This window comes from Nomascus leucogenys, chromosome 3 (genome assembly GCF_006542625.1).
Source record: "Nomascus leucogenys isolate Asia chromosome 3, Asia_NLE_v1, whole genome shotgun sequence".
Classification (NCBI taxonomy): Eukaryota; Metazoa; Chordata; class Mammalia; order Primates; family Hylobatidae; genus Nomascus; species Nomascus leucogenys.
In genome coordinates this window covers 91492261-91511255 of record NC_044383.1, presented here as the reverse complement: position 1 = coordinate 91511255, position 18995 = coordinate 91492261, and the positions used below count along the sequence as shown (strand labels likewise).

Genomic DNA, 18995 nt, shown 5'->3' with positions numbered 1-18995 from the left:
AAGAAAGTGATAAATAACACTTGAAACATCTGACATACTGGCAGTGAGGGAGAAGCTACACTTCTAGAAGGTGGAAAAGCAGTATGAAAGGACAGGTCAACAATATGTCTATTTGCACCAAGTCAAACAGAAGTGTGGTTTGATTCTCAAGTGTGAAACAGTCTTTCCCTGGACTTTGACTTTGGGCATTGTCCTTACGTTAACAGGTGTGGGTCCAGCCTCTTCCTTCTTCTTGACAAAAGAAAACCAACCATGTGATTTGGGGTGGAAGCAAAACCTCCAAGGTTGGAGTTTGTGTTTTAAACAACTTTTACAAACTGGAGCAGGTGGATATAGCTACAGATGCTGAGCAGCTCAGAAATTAAGTAGAAATGGAGGCCCTTGACTTTCAGAAACAGCACACATCTTCAAGAAATTTTGAGTAATTTTAGAAACAAAATACACTATAAATACAATAAACTATCCTATATTGTGTTAAGAAACATGCCTGCTATGCAGCCACAGAAACATTTACCATTTACCAGGCAGTCCAAATTAATTCAGAAAGTGTATGTGTGTGTGTGTGTGTGTGTGTGAGAATGAGAGAGAGGGAGAGAGGATTAGAAAGGGCAACATACTGGTTTCTAAATTGAGGATGACAGAAATTACATTTGAGCAACTGTGAAAGTTTTAAGAATTTTCAATTATTTCTAGAAAGCAAAGCAAACAAGAAACCCCCCAGTTTTTGAGGAATATTTTACAAAAATAACAGGCAATCAGGAGCAGAATCAATCACAAAATTGTGGCTATCACACAGCACTGCTTTGATTTAGTAGCCTAGGAAGCAAAAGCTTCATACAAAGGTCCTTACAAAAGGCTTATACAGGAGACACAGACGGGTAGGAAACGTAGTACTCTGTGTAGAGAATGACAGCCTGGGATTCTGGCTGGGTCTTCCTGTTATCCTGAATGTGCCTTACAGCTATTCTTTATTCGAAAAAAAAAAAAAAAAAAAAACATTAATTACGTAAGCATATTGGACTATTTAATGATCAAATTATTCTATGTATAAACACTGGCCAGGCGTGGTGGTTCACACCTGTAATCCCAGCACTTTGGGAGGCCAAGGCAGATGGATCACCTGAGGTCAGGAGTTTGAAACCAGCCTGACTAACATGGTGAAACCCTGTGTCTACTAGAAATACAAAATCAGCCGGATGCAGCGGCACGTGCCTACAGTCCCGGCTGGAGAATTGCTTGAACCCAGGAGGTGGAGGTTGCAGTGAGCCGATTGCACCACTGCACTCCAGCCTGGCAACAGAGTGAGACTACATCTCAAAAGAGAAAAAATCACCCGCATGTGTATGTATCTCTGTGTGTGTGTGTGTGTGTGTATAACCAGAGGAAAATTAATAAAAAATGCTAATGGTTATTTCTAGGTGATGCGATTATGTATAAAATTTTTTTTTTTTAAAAAGATTTTCAGCCAGGTGTGGTAGCTTGCACCTGTATTCCCAACACTTTGGGAGGCTGAGGTGGGATCATTGAAGCCAGGAGTTAAAGACCAGCCTGGCTAACATAGTGAAACTCTGTCTCTACAAAAAATTTAAAAATTGGCCGGGCGGGGTGGTTCATACTTGTAATTCCAGCACTTTGGGAGGTTAAGGCAGAAGGATCAATTGAGCCCAGGAGTTCAAGACCAGCCTGGGCCACAAGATGGTAAATTTTTGTTTTGTGATTTTACCATCTCTACAAAAAAATGCAAAAATTGAGCCAGTCGTGGTGGTGTAGGCCTATAGTCCCAGCTACTTGGGAGGCTGAACTGGGAGAATCACTTGAGCCTGGGGACAGTGAGCCGTGGTTGTGCCGCTGCACTCCAGCTTGGGTGACAAAGCAAGACCCTGTCTCACGAAAAGAAAAAAAAAATTTCCATATACTAAATATAAATTAATAAAAGCTGTTATTGGTTACTTTCAGATGATGGGATTATGTGTATTTTTCTTTTAAGGTTTAAAGGTTTTCCATATTCTCTAAAGTACAAAAAGCCCTTCACATTCAAAGAAAAGTGAATCATACGTGGTTGTACAAGAATGTGAATATACTTAATAATCAAAAATGGTTAAGGCTAGGCATGGTGGCTCACACTTGTAATCCCAGCCCTTTGGGAGGCTAAGGAGGGAGGATTACTTGAAGCCAGGAGTTCAAGAGCAGCCTGGGCAACAAAGCAAGACTCCATCTCTATTAAAAAAAAAATTAGCTGGGCATGGTGCACATCTGTAGTCTAGCTACTCAAGAGGCTGAGGTGGGAGGATCGCTCAAGTCCAGGAATTTGAGCCCACAGTAAGCTACGATTGCACCACTGCACTCCAGCCTGGGCAACAGAATGAGACCTCATCTTAAAAAAAAAATGGTTAAGTTAGTAAATTTTATGTTATGTGATTTTACCAGAATTTCAAATAAAATAAAAAAGAAGAGTCATTAACAGATCATCAAAAAAATAAATTATCCAGGTGTAGAGAGGAAAATAAGTTTGATTGTGGAACTGGCCAATTTAAAGAACTCAATAGTTTTACCAAATGGTTTGTTATAGTACGTCAATACTGCATTCATGGTTTGATAAATCTACATTCGTATTTTAGATATTTGGTACTGATAAAATTTGCCCTTTTCTTTTCAAATTCTTTATTAGAAAAAACTTGTAGAAAAAATTCTAAAATGATTTCTTCAATAGGCTTTGAATATTTTGCTTCAGACCACTCTTCTGACCACATGAAGTATGTGTCTTTATTCACAAGCTTGCACAATCCCTGCTGGACAATTCTGAGTGATGGCAGCTCCCACCTTTCCTTCTTCCTTCACTTAGACTGCAATTATTCAGCATCTCTATTGTTGGAGTAAGTTCCATGTTAATACTCACCACTGAGGATATGTTAATACCATTTAACTTATGCTCCAACTGATGTAAAACACTGCCTAAATGGCCTTTTATCCTTTCACTTAGTAAGAACACACATCATAAAAAATCTCCAAAACCCATCATAAATGCCAATGTTATATGTTTTATTTTTAATCAAGTAATATTTTTAAACCTCAACATATCCATAATTGACAGAATAAGACATTAGGCATGAAATGAGAATATAAAACCCAGAGTGTACAGAAAGGCAAACAGTGCTTCAGTCCCTCCAGATGACTGCACGTGAGTGAAATGCATTCCAAACATTTACCCCTTTTTTGTCTTTTAAAAACATACAGTTCAAGTGTTTTTATTTTCACTTGTAAACAACATGAGTCAAAATGGACAATGAGGTAATCTAAATACTACACAGGATAATTTAAAAACACTAGATAAAACACCATTATTAAAGACATATAAAAATCAGGGTTCACTTTGGTCTCTAGTATGGTTAGAGTTGTTAATACCAAAAAGCAACACATACTAATTGAAGCCAGCTTGGTGGTAGGTGCCAGTGGTTGATAGATGTGATTCAAGAGGTAGTCAACACCATCATTTTCAAGCTGGTAACTCTCACAAGTGTTAAGCCACAGATGCATTAAATATCATAATACTTCTCACAGTACAGTACTTTACCATAACTTGCAGCTTTGTTCCAAGTATAAAACTTAAAAATGAATCATAGGTCAACTTCTCACTCTAACTGAACAATTAAGACACAGATCATACAACCACCACATCTTAAAGAGGCTGCTGACAGCTATGTAAGACAGAGTTTGATGCTTTTACAAGATGTTCTTCTCTAAATCAAATCTCATCAAGACATCTAGAAAATTAAAGTCAGTGCAGCTGCACTTGTACATACTTTCCCAAATTTTATAACCAAAGGGGAAATACACATATATATTTTATGATAAACATTTCTTAGAGAAAACAGATAAATTAATTTAAATTAACTTTAAGACTTAATGAGATTTCCCATGTCCTGTATAATTCATCTTATAGTGAATGTTACAACGTCTATTAACACTTATGGGCTCCTATTCACAAACTAAATACAACCAGCAGTAACTTGGGGCCACACTGGTGCAAAATAAAACTGAGCCAGAATAAAAAAAATATCAGCGATATTGGAGGTGGACTGATGCTAATAACATGACATTTCTTGATCTTTTTTCTTACATTGCACGCTAAACTTCCAAGTTATAAGCAGGTAAAAATCTTTCTAAATCTTTCAACTGCAAAAATACATCCAAGGCCTTCTAGTGAAGACTAGAAACCCAAGTATAAAAATGTTTTCATTATAGTCTGCCATGTAGCAAATGATTAGCTTACAGGGCTAAGAGACTGGCAATGCATCTTGTTTAGGAATTACATTTGTGTTGACATGAGGGTGAGGTCAAGAGATAACTTAATTCACAGACCTGCTGCCCCACCATTAGTAATCCCTGCAAAGTGATGCTTCACACATACCCTTTTCCCTCAACAGCTAGTAATGGCATTGCATGTTCATTCCTTGGCAAGCCAGTGCGAGTTAGTTATGTGCCTGGGGCTATAATGCTGCAATATGCTTGGCTTCAGGGCAGCACAGACAGTAAATGAAGTACACTGGCATCTTTTAAACTCTTTGCCTAGCATGAATACCTGCATACACCAACCCCTCTCCCTGCTACCCCTTCCAACCTCCACCTCTGGGCAAAGTGATGCTTCTAAGACTGCTTCCGTGTTCTGTTTTGCTTAAGTTAAACAGTGCCCATAATTCTTTAAACTAAATACATGATTATTTTAAGGAAATGTTTGGCGACTTTGCTAACTAAAACGAGATGCTTCATTATTCACAAGTGTTTGTCAGAAACATGCAGTTGTGAATTGCTATTTATAATACAGATAAAAAGGTTCTGTACCAGAGAATTATCAGCCACCTGTAAGGCTGGAACAGCATACATACAGGTGTGCTAAGCATCAACTATGAGGTAGCCTTTTGCTGTAAACAGAGTAATATTTTACGTATGTAAATGAACAATGTATTCACATCAGTGATATTCACATATGCACGGAGTTGAGGGAATCTGCTTTAGAGGAGTTTTCACATGAAATAAAAATAGGATAACTGATATCTGATATTCAAAAATTTTGATCTGTGTCAAACTCAGAGGTAGTTACTATCATCAGTACATAATACTTATATAAAGGTATAAGTTATTTGGTTTGTTTTGAGTAAGCAGGACTGTAGACTAGTCTGTAAAGAAACAACAAAAATATTATATGGTATGTTCCCTGAGCAAAGTTCTTTGTCCTGAGTATGTTATGTTATAGTGATAATATTCTCATATAAAAAATAAACCCCAACTTTCAACCATAAGATAGGTTTGGTATATGCTCTTAGTTTAGTCTGGTAAGATGATGAAAAGGATTTCAAATTGCACCCATAAAGACCATAGTTCTCAAGTGTTTCTATTTTTTTACCATGATTTTAGCTCTGAATTTCTTTTTGTAAACAGGAAATGTCCAATTTTGAAGTCCATAATTTCCTATTTCCATAAGGTGAAGGAACTTTGGTTTGAATTTTCAAAGTGACTTATCTATCATGTTTTGCATTTTTACTGTTAACCTGCTTATTATACCTGCTAAAAATTGAGCAATGCTTATCATGTTTTGCATTTTACTGTTAACTTGCTTATTATGCCTGCTAAAAATTAAGCAATGCCACTTTGATTTGTCTACATAATTTAAATAAGTTTGAAATCCTCACATAAGGCAAGGAAGTACTTCTCTACAGCTATATCACATTCAATATCGTCAAAGGTAAGCTTTGCATCACAGCACACCGATACTTCAGTGTATACCACGCAGATTCTCACAGTCACTGTTGTGAAATTCAAGCTGAGTTGTAAAGGACTGGCAACCCAACCTGAGGCATTTTCTTCTTACGGTGGCTTGCTGAAACAGCAGCAACTATACACGTCTCCCATGACAGGACAGGTGGGAGAGGAAGTAGAAACTGTTCAGCAGAATATGTCTCATTTGAGTCATGCTATTTTTATTTAATTATCTGAGCTTACACCAACAGGCCCATACATTGTAATTATAATGCTTAATCTTATTCCCAATATTAAGCACTATAATTAACTGGTACCTTCTTGCAGATGTTTCAGAAATTCGCCCATAACACCTAGAGCCAGGATGACCCCAAAATAATTTTTTTTTCCATGACCGAAACCTAACGGGACCAATACCATGACTGGCCCCTAGCCAGTTTATCACTCTAACTGAGAACCAACCTGAGAAGATTCTCCCTGGCACTGAATGTTCATCCTGTATCCACCATATAGGTTACTTCAGAATAAGCATTGAAGGTTAACTTCCATAAGATCAAAGTTACTATATAAAATACTTCTAGCTCTCTGGTGGGAGAGGTTTCGTACCTCTGCCCCAGGCTTGTCACTCTTGTTAACTGCCACTAAATGCTGCACTTTTTCATATCATTCACAGGTCATATATATTGGGCAATTGTGAACATCTACTTAATTTTAATTCTCAACCCCAGTATTTAATTCATTTGTGTGCTGCTTGTTTGTTTTAGAAACAAGTTAGATAACTCTCCAGGAGGAATAAAAACAACCATCAAAAATATATGCCAAACAATTGGAGTTCTCTAAGGTCTTCAGCAGTAAATAAGGAGGGCTCCCTGCTCTAAGCAATGGGTAGAAGATTGACTTAGCCAAGGGAAGCTGCTGTTGCCACACAATCCCATACAACCCTCACAACATGGAAAAGGTTACAAGAAGCTGGTATTAAAATACTACTGAAAACAAGCCACTAAGATTATCCTCCCCTTCATTTCTCTTAATAGGCATCTAATTTTACAATCAAACCTAGAATTTAAAACAGTGAAATATCGGCACAAATTACACATTCATTGTCTTTTCTGGAGTTATGTTATCCCAGAATCAAAAAAGCTTATGGCAGTCAGAGGCATATGAAGTTAAGGTACTGCCTTCAAAAAGGGGGAAAAAAATTACTACTCCAGAGATTTCAAGAAAAGGAGGCAATCCCAAATTTGGGAGAACTGGATGTCTTAAAAACCTTTAGTACCCCATAATTGGCAGCTCTGAGATCTGAAGTATCCTTTGGTTCACACAAAAGGTAACAGTCATGTTTTTATTTTTATATAATATAAAAGAAGTGGTACTTCAAGAAAACTCCAGTGGGTTAAATTTAAAACTATCTATAATGCTTCACATGGGTTTTCAATTCTTGGAAATATCCAATTATATGAGAGAGGGTGTGTGCTTTGATCTATACACAAATATATAAAGACAAAGGCTCTTTATATATGTGTCTACATTCCTATATAAAAATCCTCATGTACACACACAGACTCAGGCTCTCTCCCTCTCACACATGCACATATTGACAGACATAGTATCTTATTCTCTGAATTAACATAAAACATGACACCCTGCTCAAATGTAATTTGCTTAGAGTGATTTGTCTGTTTAAAAAATTCACAGTTCCCCAATAGTAGTTAAAATCCCAGGTCAGCTACTGCTTGTGAAATACTGTTCCCCTATACTTGCATGAGGTAGACTTTGCAACCGGGTAAAGGAAAGAACATATGAAGACCTGTTATGTCTTTTTCCTTTTTTGAACTGAAGGCCCCTTTTTGCTTTGCTCTTCTGGTGCTGTAGATGACTTCGTGGAGGAAGCTTCTTGAGGTGACCTGCCTGAGCGTTCTGAGATCTCTGCCCTAGCCTCCTGAGGAAACGGTGGTGATGTACAGCCATGCCCGCCTCCCACTTCTCGAGGGAGAGTTGAAGTGCATGGCTGGGATTCTGCTTCCTGTCTTCCCTGAGAACTCGCGGGTGGCTGTGCAACATTTTTATGTGGGCAGTTTGCCACCATGTGCATGATGCTCTGACAGTAATGGCACTTCTTTGGCTGAGGAGGTAGACTACATTCCTTAGCATGATGATCAAGGCCACCACAGTTGTAGCATCTGCAAGGAAAAAAGATGAAAACATCTTAGAAGTAGGCAGCATGTATACAAAAACACATTTTAAAATGTGAAAACACACCAACTATCAATGAGATAAGCTTATCTTAATGTGCCTTCTTAAAAGCATTTATCATTGTTTATACTGATTACACTGTTGGTTCAAAGACTATCATCACCAAAATGTTCTGGTGAGGTTAAAAACTTAGTTGTGTGAAACACAACTAAACACAGTGAAAAACAAGAGTATTAAAACATGTAAGAATATTTAATCACTTCCATATAGAAAGGATTCCTTTAAATTTGACACTATCTGGTTATTTTAAAAGAACCATTTAGCCCACTAGAGGGCAGCGAATATTCAACAAAAAACAACCAGTCAGTTTTAAAAAGAAGAGTGTAGAAATACAGCTGTTGGAATGATACAAAGTGGCAATTCACTCAGAAATTGGCAAAATTTTAGACCAAATTAAATTTTAACAGTTTAACACTTCTTTGAATGTTAATTATTTTGACTGTAGAAACCAGCTAAACTGGAAAATTCTTTTCCTTTGTATAAAATTAAGTAATGCAGTGAAATTTGATATATAAGAAAGTCAGTCTAGTCAGAAAGTCAGGATGATATCTGGCAAATTACTAAGTAATTTTAGAGCAACAGAGTAAATGTCTGAATCAGAACAGTGCTAAAAAAAGAAAGCTTCTAAATACTTAGATTGAATTAATAAAGGTTCATGCTAGTTCAATGATGAGAAAAGTTAACTTTCTTTTCTTTTTGTAAGAAATTAGCTTTCTTTTAGGGTGATCTCTTTTAAGTCAAAATAAATGGAAATCCATCCATAATATGTGAATGCACACTGGGGACATGGCTTTGCATTAGATGTTTGAAAGTTCAGCTTTTAGCTTGGCAAGGAAAGCTAAGCAAGAAAATTTTTTCAGAGGTATATTTGTTCAATCAGATTTTCTTCTAAAATTTTACATTAAAAGTAACAAAAAACCATAAGTGGAACTAAGAAAAATTTATATTTACCAAAGGTTTTAAATCTGATTTTAAATACAGAATTCGTTTAATGACTTGTCTCCAAATGAAATATTTTAAGAGCTTTCTATTTTATTTTCCAAATACATTTATGACTCTATACATCTCATTTATGAAGCACAAAGAACAGGTTTTATATATATATATATATTTTTTTTTTTTTTTTTTTGAGATGGAGTCTCACTCTGTTGCCCAGGCTGGAGTGCAGTGATCTCGGTTCACTGCAACCTCCACCTCCCGGATTTGGGCGATTCTCCTGCCTCAGCCTCAGGAGTAGCTAGGATTACAGTCATGTGTCACCATGCCCGGCTAATTTTTGTATTTTTGGTAGAGACAGAGTTTCACCATGTTGGCCAGGCTGGTCTCGAACTCCTGACCTCAAGTGATCTGCCTGCCCCTTCCTCCCAAAGTGCTGGGATTACAGGCCTGAGCCACCACACCGGCCAGGTTATAATGTTTTTAAAAAATAATAACAAAATGTGTTAACTAGCTGGGTGGCGGTGGCTCACGCTTTGTAATCCCAGCACTTTGGGAGACCGAGACAGGCGGATTACGAGGTCAGGAGATCCAGACCATTCTGGCCAACATGGTGAAACCCCGCCTCTACTAAAAATACAAAAATTAGCTGGGCATGGTGGCGCACGCTTGTAGTCCCAAGCTACTCGGGAGGCTGAGGCAAAACTGCTTGGACCTGGGAGGCAGAGGTTGCAGTGAGCCAAGATTGTGCCACTGCATTCCAGCCTGGTGACAGAGTGAGACTCCATCTCCAACAACAACAACAACAAAAGTGTTAACTGAGAAAATTGGCTTAAGTCCAGACTCACAACAAAAAATGAATTATGATGACTTATATTTGTATGTGTGTGAGAACATCAAACTTAATAATTTATACTACTTTATATTTCATAGACAAACTACTAATGTACTAACAACCTACTAAGCAGTGTATATAGGATATTTAGTATTTTATCTCCTGGGATAAATTAAACAGTGAATTTTTTTAATTGGCAAAAATTAGGGTAACTATTGCCTGCTTCTCCAGTTAGCAATATTACCTTATATACTTTAGAATGATGAATTTATAAGATGGGCTTTTATTCTTTGCAATGATTAACAAGTATTTATCTTAGGACAGACTGAATCATATTTTCAAAAAGAGAAAAAAAAACAAGAAATCACATGTTGTAGTTAAATTATTCATTGTATAATTACGTATCTTAATAAAGTATTACAGAGCAGATTTAATATTGTCAGCCATATGTTCTAAGAGAGTGCAAGATTAAATAATAAAGATTACTTGCTAATGCTTAAAATTCAGGTTCTCAAAATAACAACACTCAAAAATGACATATTTGAAAAATATAACCACATTACTTATAATAATATATTTTCCCACACAGTTCTCTTCTACAATAGATAAGTGAATTCTTAAATTAAATTTTCCCATCTACAAAATATCTTCTTTTGAATTAAATTCACTTCCTTGAGGATAACTTCCATTCAGGAGCTCATTTTCAAAGAGAGAAAATAGGTTAAAGGCTTCAGTAATAGGGCTGGCTCTCCTGCGGACACATCAATTTTATCAGTCACCGTGGTATGCACTGTGTTATCCAATTCAGGGAACCATTTTGCCCACTCATTGACCAGGAGCCTGATGTCAGTATTCTACTTTCACAAATGGGATCTTCAATTACCCTCTATCTGTGCATTTACCATTAGATTTGGGCTATAAAAGTTATTTTTAAGGATGCTATATAATTTTGGTTTCCTTACATTTTGATCTGCATAGTTAATTTACCCCCTTGGCTTTTCTGATATGTGCTATCATTAGGCCAGACTTTCTTCCACATTGAAAAGATTTGCATTTAGTGTCTATGTGCTTAGCCTTAAAAGGGGGAGGAGTGGTATTTATATTCTCTTCTATTTAATCATTCAGTGTCAATCACTCTTACTAAGAGTACAGATCACTCTCCATTATGAAACCCCTTCCTTCCCAAGGGACTGACACCAAAATAGAAATGTTCAGCTACCTTGCAGCTCACAAATTATACCACAACTATATACTCCATACAAGCTATACATGATTTTAGTCCCCTTTGTTCACCCTCCACACTGTTCCACATCAGTTTGCCTTTGTAGTTGGAATGAATTTTACATTGTGATGTGAGCATAAAAATATCACGTGTGTCCATGTTTAGCTACATGCTTAAGAAATATAAGGACATAGTCTCACACAAACAATGTATAGTATACAAAGAAAACTATACTCATACTTTATTATATATTCCCATAGTCCAACATAAAAAATAAAATTATTCATGTTAAGTACTTTATTAAATGCTGAACCAATGGCACAAAGGATATTTTCTCATGCATTACAAATAAAGATAAAATAGGCCAAGTGCAGTGGCTCACGCCTGTAATCCCAGCACTTTTGGGAGGCTGAGGTGGGCAGATCACTTGAGGTCAGGAGTTTGAGACTAGCCTAGCCAACATGGCAAAATCCCGTCTCTACTAAAAACACAAAAAATTAGCCAGGCGTAGCGGGGCACACCTGTAGTTCCAGCTACTCAGGAGGCTGGGGTAGGAGAATTGCTTGATCCAGGGAGGCAGAGGTTGCAGTGAGCCAAGATTGCTCCACTGCATTCCAGCCTGGGCAACAGGGCTAGACTCTGTTTTAACAAACAAATAAAGATAAAATAAACAAAAATGTTTGGTTTAATCTTAGAAGGTTATCAAGTTCATAAAATCATTTTATAAATACTGTAATTCTAATGAGCTAGCATATTGTACAAGTAGTATTTCTTCTTTAAGGAACGTTTAAAGATAGAAGATAATTAACAATCAAATCAAAGTCAACATTTTTGAGACACTATCAAAATAAGATTTATAATTTAAGATTTTAAGGCCGGACGTGGCGGCTCACGCCTGTAATCCCAGCACTTTGGGAGGCCAAGGCGGGCAGATCACGAGGTCAGGAGATCGAGACCATCTTGGCTAACATGGTGAAACCCTGTCTCTACTAAAAATAACAAAAAATTAGCCGGGCGTGGTGGCGGGGGCCTGTAGTCCCACCTACTCAGGAGGCTGAGGCAGGAGAATGGCGTGAACCCGGGAGGCGGAGTTTGCAGTGAGCTGAGATCACGCCACTGCACTCCAGCTTGGGCGACAGAGTGAGACTCTATCTCAAAAAAAAAAGAAAAGATTTTAAATGAAAGAATGGCAACAATGGATAGAATAGAGGCACTTACGATGGTTAAATAAATAAAAGCAAATTGTTTAGACCTTTAGAACTATTTAATTATATTCTGAAGTAATTACATGAGTTTTTAAAAATCAAGTCCAAACACCTACACTAGTTAATATCAAAACATACCCAAATTTCTGAGGATTTCATCAAAAAATGAAAACTCTGATTCAGAAATCAGAATTTAGATCTGCTATGACCATTAAAAATGTTTGCATTTTTTGATCCAAACAACTGAATAGGCAGATTATATTTTCAAATGATATCAGCAATAATGGAGCTGAGCACAGCAGACAACCACTAGGTTAAAATATAGACATTAATTTTTAAATAATATTCCAATGGTGTAAATGAAAATATTCATCAGTTATATATTCCCCCTTGATCCTGACAGTGATGAAAAAAATTGGGAAGAGGGGCGATACCACAGAGGAAGATCCAGATTTGCCTGTCTAAAAGTATAATGGAAAAAAATATATCTTAGGATTCTTCACAGTACTTGAACATTTTAACTTAATAAGAATTTATATGTAAACTCAAATCCACATTCTGAGGGTCCGATGGGGGCATTAAGGATAATTTTGACAGTGATCTGTAAGCTTCTGAAGGGGAAGGAATTGTTGAAAGATAGTACATAAAGCAATATCAGGGACAGAGAAAAGAGTAGAGAAAGAAGTGCAAGCTTTGGGCAGGAAGAAGGTACAAATATAGAAAAGGAATTACATAAAAATTCCTGGGAAAAACAGACCAAAAAAAGGATTAATAAAGTTTCCAAATGGGAGGCAGAGGGGCTAAAGAAAAGTCACAGATTGAAAAAAATTACAGGAACTAAATTGAAGGAAAAATAACTGATTCTTTGAAGAGATCATTTTAAACCTTCATGCAGTTCAACTAAAATCCAGAAATGATACTAACAACATTCCTCAGCTGTATTATTTTTTATTCTAGTATGTTTTAATACTTGTTATTTAATTAAAATGGTGTGCCAATCAACTGAACACATGGAAGTGCTGGATCACAGCCAGCTGGTGGTGAGGAGGTAGGTGGGCAGAAAGGTTATTAGAGAACCACAGAGAGCTGACAAGCAAAGGATCCAGAGCATATTTATGGAAGCAATTTGCCTACCCTGTACCTCCTGAAGGTAAGAGGGGCAGATCCTGGAACCAACCTTCCAGAAGAAGGCCCCATTTTGTTCTGATTCTACACAATCTAAATAAACATTTGGGTATTGTTTACTCACTCCACAGGACTAGCCCCAAAATACCAAGAGAGGAGTTAGGAAACTTTGATGAGTCACAGAACTAGTAAGTTTCTTTAACAGTGTACATGTCCTCTGACCTCCATCAACCTATACTTTAATGAATTAGTTTCTTTTATTTCATGCTTCTCATAACCAAATTCATAAGACTGTAAGCCAGTTAAACAATAACAATTTTAGTAAAGTTAATTTTTATTTAAGTATATTTTCCATACTTAAATTTTTATATATTCTTTCTAAGTACAGTGGTAAAAACATGGAGTTTTCAAAAATAGTTGGTGATACTGATGATTTATGTTCTTTTAAAAAGTTTCCTAGATAATAAATACACATTTAACACCAGAAAAGTTTTCATTTGGATCTTCTGGAATATAGAAGCCAGCATCATGCCCCTCTATTACCTTAATCATGCTAAAAACAAAATATTCTATATACAGAAGGACTAAACATACTTTAACATACTTTTAAGAGAATTAAAATGGTAATAACAGAAATAATAAACAGTTTCAATTCACTGAGAGCTTACTAAATTCGACAGTGTGCTAAAGGTTTTTAATGTGTTATATAATTTAATCCATCCCCAAAGCCTATGAATTGGGAACTACAATATCTAAATTGTATTGATGAAGAAATTTAGAGATTATCTAGAAGGGAATTTTAATTGAAAGCAATTAAGTTTCACTTCCATTTTGATTACATAAAAATGTTATACCCAACAATATCGATGTAATTTTATTATATATAAGTCTAAAATATCTAGGATCTTGAATTTAAAACACTAATACACACACACACACACACACACACACAGGCACACAAGAATTGAAGTAGATTTTTCTTGAGACTTTGTTACTGGGGAGGTCAGCGTCTTTCTTTGAGCATCCCATCTATAAAACAAAAGACTGGGAGTAGTCCAGTCCAGATTCTTTACACTGCCAAGGCTGAATTTTCTTTTCATCTCTCCCATACTTTACATGTTGAAAAACTTGGTCTAAAAATTTGTGAATACTTTTTCTATTCTTTTTAATCGTATGTTTAAGATTATAAATTGGAATTTTAAGCTGATATGCTATATGATCAGTGCTATCAAAGTGACTCAATAAAATTCCAGTCAAAAGAGAGAAGATGGAAATTTTAGTTAGCCCATTAAGTCACACTGCAGTATGAATGATTTATTTAGGCTCTGAAATATTGCAATCAGATTCTATTGGTTGGAGTGAATGTAAATTGAGACTGCCTCTCTTGGAGGACAATTTGACAGCATATTTGAAAATATTAATACACATACTCTCTGACCTAGTAACTCTCACTCTAGGAATTTGCTCTACAGGAATATTCACTGACAAACACAATGATTCAGGTACTAAGATATTAACAACAGCATTGTCCATACTGGTAAAAAGTTAGAAAAATTAAATTATAATAATAATGCTAACAATAACCAATTGTTATTGTTAAGCTATAAACTTGTTAAAATGAAAAATAAGTTAAAGCCACATATACCAAAAAATATTTTGCAGATAGAATAATGAAATAATTTTTTAAAAATTGAGGTAAATTTATATGTATTGACATGGAAAGATCTCCAAGACAAATTGTTAAGTAAAAAAAGCAAACCACGGCATAATACATAAATACAGTATGATCACATTTGTTTCAAAGACATTAGACATGATTATAAGTAATTATGTGCATTTTCAAATGCATGTAAAAACCGGCTGGGTGCAGTGGCTCATGCCTGTAATCTCAGCACTTTGGAAGGTCTAGGTGGGCAGATCACAAGGTAAGGAGTTTGAGACCAGCCCAGCCAACACAGTGAAACTCCGTCTCTACTAAAAACGCAAAACTTAGCCAGGCGTGGTAGTGCGTGCCTATAATTCCAGCTGCTCGGGAGGCTGAGGCAGGAGAATCGCTTGAACCCAGGAGGCAGAGGTTGCAGTGAGCCAAGATTGCACCACTGCATTCCAGCCTGGGTGACAAAGCAAGACTCTGTCAAATGAATGAATGAATGAATGAATGTAAAAACCACTGGGAGAGAAGACAATGAATTGACAAATAAAGAGTGGTTACATCCAGGGAAAATAGTACGGTGAAAGGGCATTTCATTTTTCTTGAGACAAGGTCTAGCTCTGCTGCCCAGGCTGGAGTGCAGTGGCGTGATAACGGCTCACTGCAGCCCAGACCTCCCAAACCCAATCATCCTCTACCTCAGACTCCCTAGCAGCTGAGACCACAGGTGTACACCACCAATATGTGTGTGTGTGTGTGTGTGTGTGGTTTTATTGGTAGAGATAGAGTTTTGCCATGTTGCCCAGGCTGGTGTCTAACTCCTGGGCTCAAGTAGTCCCCCCCATCTTGGCCTCCCAATGTGCTAGGATTACAGGCATTAGCCACCATGCCTGGCTGGCATTTCACTTTTACTCTGTAAATTTTTGTATAGTTTCTTTTTTAAATAACAAGAAAGAACTGATAAATTATTTGTGTAATTAAAAACGAAAAAGAGAAATTATAATTATAAAACTCCATTGCCATTTTGTAATTGACCTTCATTATTATTGTTAGTCATCTGACAGTGAGCCTGTCTACCAGTGACTCAGAACCATTTTGAAAGCTTTCAAAAAATACTAATGCCTTGGTCCTACTCTAGACCAATTAAATCAGAATCTTTGAGCATGATGCCCTAAGCATCAGTACTTTTTAAAAGTTTCCCAGGAGATGATGATGTGCAGCTACTTGAGAACTACAGCTATTAACAAACTCAAGTGTTGCACTGACAATCTTACCACTATATTTCCCACTATAAGGAATGTGGTTCGAAAGAGAATAAATCTCTCAAAACAGTTTTCAACAGGTTGCTCACTCATGCCTCAGAAAGGAAAAGAGGGGAGGGATGGAAGGAGGGAAGAAGGAAGGGAAAGAGAAGGAAAGAAGGGAGTAAGTGAGGGAGGGAAGAAGTGTGTGTATATATCTCTTATTTCCTTATTGAGAATGGATCCTTGAAATTTCTGGTTGTGATGGCAGAAAAGCTCCTCAACCTTTTACCATCACTGATCCCTGGAAGGCACACACTGCAAAAACCTACTGAGTTTAACTTCAGATATGGTTTCTCTGTTCAATTTATAATTTATCAATCAAGAACAGGTTCAATGTATACTTGTGTCATCAAAATGGATGATAACTTACAGCTTTTTTTTTTTTTTTTTTGAGACAGGGTCTTGCTCTGTTACCCAGGCTGGACTACAGTGGCACAGTCAGGGCTCAGCATCCCTCAGTAGCTGGGACTACAGGTGTGTGCCAACATGCTTGGCTAATTTTTTTTTATTTTTTTTATTTTTTGTAGAGATGGGCTGTCACTTTGTTACCCAGTCTGGTCTTGAACTCCTGGGCTCAAGTAATCCTCCCACCTTGGTTCTCCAAAGTGCTGGGATTAGAGGCATGAGCCACTGCACCCAGCAAATTTACGGTTCCTTAATCAATAGCTACTTTCCCTAAATTTCACCATCATTACCAATTAACAATTACTGATTTCCCATAATAACTCTTTTAATTCTCCATCTTCTATTGCCTACATCTAAAATAATTTTGAACAGCATATAAATTTGTTTAGCATGGACATGCTCTTGCAAACGTTTCTCCTCATGGCCAAATTCTGTTTTTTTGTTTGTTTGTTTTGTTTTGTTTTTTGAGACAGGGTCTCACTCTGTTGCCCAGGCTGGAGTGCAGTGGCACAATCTTGGCTCACTGCAACCTCCACCTCCCAGGTTCAAATGATTCTCATGCCTCAGCCTCCTGGGTAGCTGGGATTACAGGTGTGCACCACCACACCCAGCTAATTTTTTGTATTTTTAGTAGAGTCAGGGTTTCACTATGTTGGCCAGACTGGTCTCAAACTCCTGGCCTCAAGCGATCTGCCTGCCTCGGCCTCCCAAAGTGCTGGGATTACAGGTGTGAGTCACTGCATTCGGCCTCTGTTGGCATTTAAATAGAAAATTACTTTCTTGTCAGTATAAATATAATAACAAGATCTCTGCTTTTTATAAAAATGATTAAGTATGTTATTTTTCAAAACCCTCATATCTAAACTACATTGTGCTTAAAAGAATGCCATTAACAAGATAACTACTGCTCACTCTGTTTTCCATACCTAAAGAAAAGGAAGTCCATAATAGATAGTATTTAAACCTATTTAATCAGACCACCCTATGGGTAGGTGCTCAGTATTATTAAATAAAAAGCAAAATTCAGTTAGCATAATTGCCATTTGGTTCTTTCTGTTGCATAATAAATCGTGTGTGTTTGGAAGGCTCTGTATTGTCCAGTACTATTCAGCGTAACAAGCAGGGATCAGCCTGTGGTCTCATGGAACCAAAGTAAATTCAAACTCTGAACTGCTGGCAGTGGAAATGAATACTCTATGTCTCCCCTAAAGCTCAGTGTTCAGACCAACTAAACTAATTTTTTAAAAAATTTATCAACTACTGTTCTAACCTCTTTTATCATCTGATTATATGATGAGAAATTAACTAGATACATTGTCTGTTAGTGGATTCAACTGCTTATAATATTCATTTAATCATTTTCATAGAATCAAATGAAAACCAAATGGAGAAAAAAAATTGAAGAATATCTACTATGTGCACAACTTTGTATTAGATGCCAATGAAAGGTATGTGAATAGTTAGCTGGATGGTTAAGATCTACACATTTTATCTCATTTAATATCTTCTCCTGACTGGTTTTTGGATTGTCTTATGTTTATTAGCCTTTGAACACTTTCTCTGATTAATGCTATCAACTATCTCATAACATCAGTGAAAATGCACCAAAGTATACTGAAAACCAGCTAAAATACAGTAATAGCTCTATTCACAAACCTTTCATCATCTTATAAAAACAAGAAGGTAAGAGGAAAAATGCGGGGAATGGGTATGTAATGAATGGTGGTGCAGGTCACTGAGAAATGGGGATGAAACATGTAGCAGTTTTAAAAGCAAACAAGACATGGAAGGGGAGAGAAATCACTGGAGGCATGGGGGCAAAGGGGAACATTTTTCATATAAGGGCATTTCAATCAGGCATAGCTATAAACCAGACATTTTTATGTATCATTCCATTATGTTTAAAAGTACTTGGTAGATTCTGTGTCAAATCAATGGAACAATATTTATTTAATGAAAGTTTTCTACTTTGTACTGTAACTTGAGAAGGAGCATAATAATGAATTCTAGGTCACAAGTTAAAACTTTATTTCAAATAGAAATGTTATCTCTCTCTTACATGACAAACAACATCTCAGACAGATAATCTGTTCTGGCTAATGGAAAAGCTTAAAAAAAAGAGAGAGAGAGAAAGATGTACTCAAACACAGATAACTTCATGCTTTCCAATTTCCTGGGAGTAAAAGCAGTTTGTTATGAAATAGGACCCAATCTCACATGCAGTGGGTACTCGGCCAGTGCTGCTTTCAGAACCCAAGACAACTAAGAAGGAGCGTCCAGTTCAGGAGTAACACACACACACATA

At 36.7% G+C, this 18995-nt stretch overlaps 1 protein-coding gene across 1 annotated transcript in view; it reads right to left on the bottom strand.

The window, feature by feature from the left end:
• Positions 1 to 3018: 3018 nt before the first annotated feature.
• Positions 3019 to 18995, bottom strand: part of LIN28B (lin-28 homolog B) — a 127438-nt gene continuing 111461 nt past the window's right edge. The window contains exon 4 of the mRNA XM_003258382.2: positions 3019 to 7934. Within this exon, the coding sequence (XP_003258430.1) occupies positions 7565 to 7934 (370 nt within the window). The 3' untranslated portion in view covers positions 3019 to 7564. The remainder of the gene's footprint in view (positions 7935 to 18995) is intronic.